This window comes from Echinococcus granulosus, assembly GCF_000524195.1.
Source record: "Echinococcus granulosus chromosome Unknown EG_S00009, whole genome shotgun sequence".
NCBI classification, from domain to species: domain Eukaryota; kingdom Metazoa; phylum Platyhelminthes; class Cestoda; order Cyclophyllidea; family Taeniidae; genus Echinococcus; species Echinococcus granulosus.
The window spans coordinates 427,546-430,909 of NW_020170389.1; the positions used below are offsets into that span (position 1 = coordinate 427,546).

Genomic DNA, 3,364 nt, shown 5'->3' on the forward strand with positions numbered 1-3,364 from the left:
CTCCCGTCGATAGATCAGCATTCTTGTCTTTCTGCAACTACTGTGCATCTTTTGAGTCCTTCAAGATGACTATGGCTGTAGAATTCTTGGGAATTGGTAATTTTTTCAAGGTTCTGAAACCAACTCGGCATTCAAAGAGGGGATTTCATGTGCATCCCTCAACCTGAAAAAATAGTCGATCTTTGTGGTACTCTGCTCCATAACGATAGAGACTGTCTTCACTTTCCCCGCCTTTTCTGTCCTTAGGTGTTTTTATGCCTTTTGTAGTATCATAATTTGCTTTTTAACAATTTTATTTTGTAATTTCTACAGTGTAAATCGCTTTAAAAACTTAAAGACAAGGTTTGGTGTGTGTGAAGCCAATGTTGCGGTTTACCTTTGATCGTAAGCATTGCATCTGTTATCACCTAAATGGGCAGCTAGGTACTTTGAAATATAAATAAATAGAAATTAAAAATAAAGATTTTTCTAAATTTCCTATATCTCATCTGTCTCCTTGGTCAAACTTGATGATCTTGAGGTGGTGTCGTGCCACCCATTAAATGCGACACTAAATAACTGCGCTCGGTAATGATCCACTGATTAAATCGAAACTTGGTTAATTTTAGTCAACAAGAGGATTAAATTGTTTGACCTTTTAGATCATGCGTGTTGGTGTTGTGACAGTGCGGTAGTTATGGGGAAAAGTGACGGTTTTTTTGGCTACATTACTCTTATTGTCATAAAGGAAAAAGCTAGTTTCGCTACAATACGTTTGCAGTAACCGCTTTACTATGCACCATAGATAATGGCATTTAGTTGAAACATGACAGCTTTATGTATATGATTATTGGAGGGCATACTCATTGAGTATATCTTTCTTAAATTCGAACTCGGGCACCTTCGTGTGAAAGCTACCACTGCAGCAATTAATGAAGGCAACCAGGACGTAATCTGTCGACGAACTAACCATGCTGACCGTTGTGTAGTGGTCTGCAAAAGACGAAGACGTGGTGCGTGCCACTGGGAGCCTCTACACCAGGCCTGGATCATCTACACCATCATCATCGGCAAAAACACATCTCCAAGAGTTCCACATTTTCCTCTATGGCGTCTCGGCTTGGGCCTACCAAATCCTTCAATGAATTCAACATCAATGATGCCACCTCCACCTCGTCCGTGGCTGGGAGCACTCTGACAGAGGAAGAACAGTCATGTGGCGAGTTTTCGAATGGTCCTGAAGTAAGTCTGTGCTATTGGGGTCAGAACAGTGGCTCCCCACTTAAAGCACTAAATAATCGTTATTTTTCCGGTGGTGTTGGATATTATTTGCAAATACTCCAGGCATCAGAACGGGGCTCGACCAGTACTGCTGACCCACCGGCCTTCATAAAGCTAGCTCCATACTTTGAGTCCATTCCAAACAGAAAATACACCTCGTTGTCAAGACTTCGGCAAATGAGATGTGGTAAGTTCTCACTCTATTAATAGGTTGAGATCTAACTCATTTAAACAGCATTGTATTTTCATTTTTCACTGTAGATTATTCATTAAGCAAATGGTGCAGACGATTTACTTTTCTGGTACCCAAAATTTCTTATAGAAATTGCTCGAAACTCTGACATGAAGTTATACGTAAAGGCAAATTACCCGATTTTAGTGTTCTCTTAAGCCTTCATAGTGCAAATTAATAGCGAAACCTTAATAGTATATTTTGTTGCCACTTTTTTACATTTAAATTTAGCTCGGGTTTGTTGTGTTTTCGTTGCATGGCGTCCCTGACGCGTAGGTGACTGACAGTTTTGTCACTCTCCTATTAGGAAGCGCGTCACGACTGAAGACGCTATGTGGGATGCCAGTCTGAAAGTCAATTTATGCTGTATAATCTGTGGGGCTGACCGAATGGCAGCAAAAGTGTCGTTTTGTTTTAAGCACCACCCACATCGCCTCGCGTAGTCACTCGCCCCTATCGGAGTGAATTAGAATCAATCGTGGAACAGCAACAAAAGTCATATAATAATCTTCTATCACGTAGGGAAGCCTTTTCAATTTGAAGGTAGTTGTGCGTCTTAAAGATCTCAATGGGTTCATACTTTACATTTTTATAAGGATTGATTTGAAACGATTGGTTTAAAAGTGTCACTTTAAATGCCGATCGGTTAGTGAAAGTATGACCTAAAGGTAAAACCGTACAATGAAATGCCCAAAATAAGGCAGCCCCATGGGGCTTTATTGCTAGGGTTTGATCCCATTAAATGCATGGGTTTTTTCGTTTTATTCACATCAGATCGTGCTGAAGTGCTTATCATAATGCGGAATTTGAGGTCGATGTGGTTGTTGAGAATTTGTTCAGATTTTGTGGTCTTTTAGTTTGAAGTCTTCACTGGTTCATCCTCCTATAACAGATGGCTATCTTGCATTATCTTCTTCAGTTGGCAAATATTTAACTAATTTGAAATGTCAGGTAATTTGTAGCTATCCATTATAAAGCCCAAAGATGATAGTCATGTGTCACATTATAAGATATTTTAGACTAGAAATAAATTTTTAAATAGCATCATGGAGACCTAGTCACAGAAGACGATTGTACTAAATAGCAATCCTAACGACCAGTTTTTTAAAAACGCTGTGAGAATGCAGGTTTTCACACTTAGATTGGATCCTAGGAGAAAAGAACTCCCGAATTGTGATCACTTTTTCCATTTTCAGTAAAGTTGGCTAGTGACCCCACGACGCGAAGCCAGCGCAGCATGGAGGATCTCCGTTTGAATGGGATTCTGGGCCAGCCAATTTCGGAGGCCCAGGAGCCCACATCTGAGCTGGTGGTGAGTATTCGCTTTCTATTAATTATTGTCTGGTGGATCGTTGATTGTTCTGCGTCAACTAATAATAAATCTGGGTTAGTTGTTCAGAATGAAGTGTTTCAAATTCAGGATTTTGAAGGAGTGGAGTGTTGACTCAATAGTAGAAGGCAATTATTCTGTGTTCGTATCTATATTATTCAATAGCCAAGGTATGGAAGGTTGTCGCCCGAAGATGACTATTTAATAGGCATTCATTACGTAATGTGACTAAAAGTAAAAACGGGTTTGTAGATTAAACATAATATTTTGATTAAACATTAAAAAGAGGTAAGTTGGTGCTAAGACTAATTCAATTGCATGGTCGGAATTTTATGATTCTGTACATTCAAACCTTCTCCAAGTGGCCGGGCATTTAACGCCAAATTGATATCGATGAATAAACAGCTAAATGGTTTAGTGTAGATTTGTATGCTTCAGGAGAATTTATGTAGTGTACAGAATACAAGGCTCTTTAAGCCTCTAGTTCCCTTTCTTGGCCTTTCGTAAGGGTGCTTTGCATTTTAAACACCCGGCGACGGGAA

General features: G+C 39.6%; 1 protein-coding gene across 1 annotated transcript in view; it reads left to right on the top strand. All coding sequences in view use genetic code 11, as the record gives it.

Annotated features, from left to right (window-relative positions):
- The window catches only part of EGR_02079 (hypothetical protein), a gene marked incomplete at both ends in the record, with an annotated part of 5,940 nt that extends 2,913 nt beyond the window's left edge, over window positions 1-3,027 (top strand). Inside the window, 3 exons of the mRNA XM_024491328.1 lie at window positions 247-342; window positions 2,350-2,443; window positions 2,923-3,027. Of these exons, the coding sequence (XP_024354181.1) occupies window positions 247-342; window positions 2,350-2,443; window positions 2,923-3,027 (295 nt within the window). The remainder of the gene's footprint in view (window positions 1-246; window positions 343-2,349; window positions 2,444-2,922) is intronic.
- Between the last annotated feature and the right edge of the window lie 337 nt (window positions 3,028-3,364).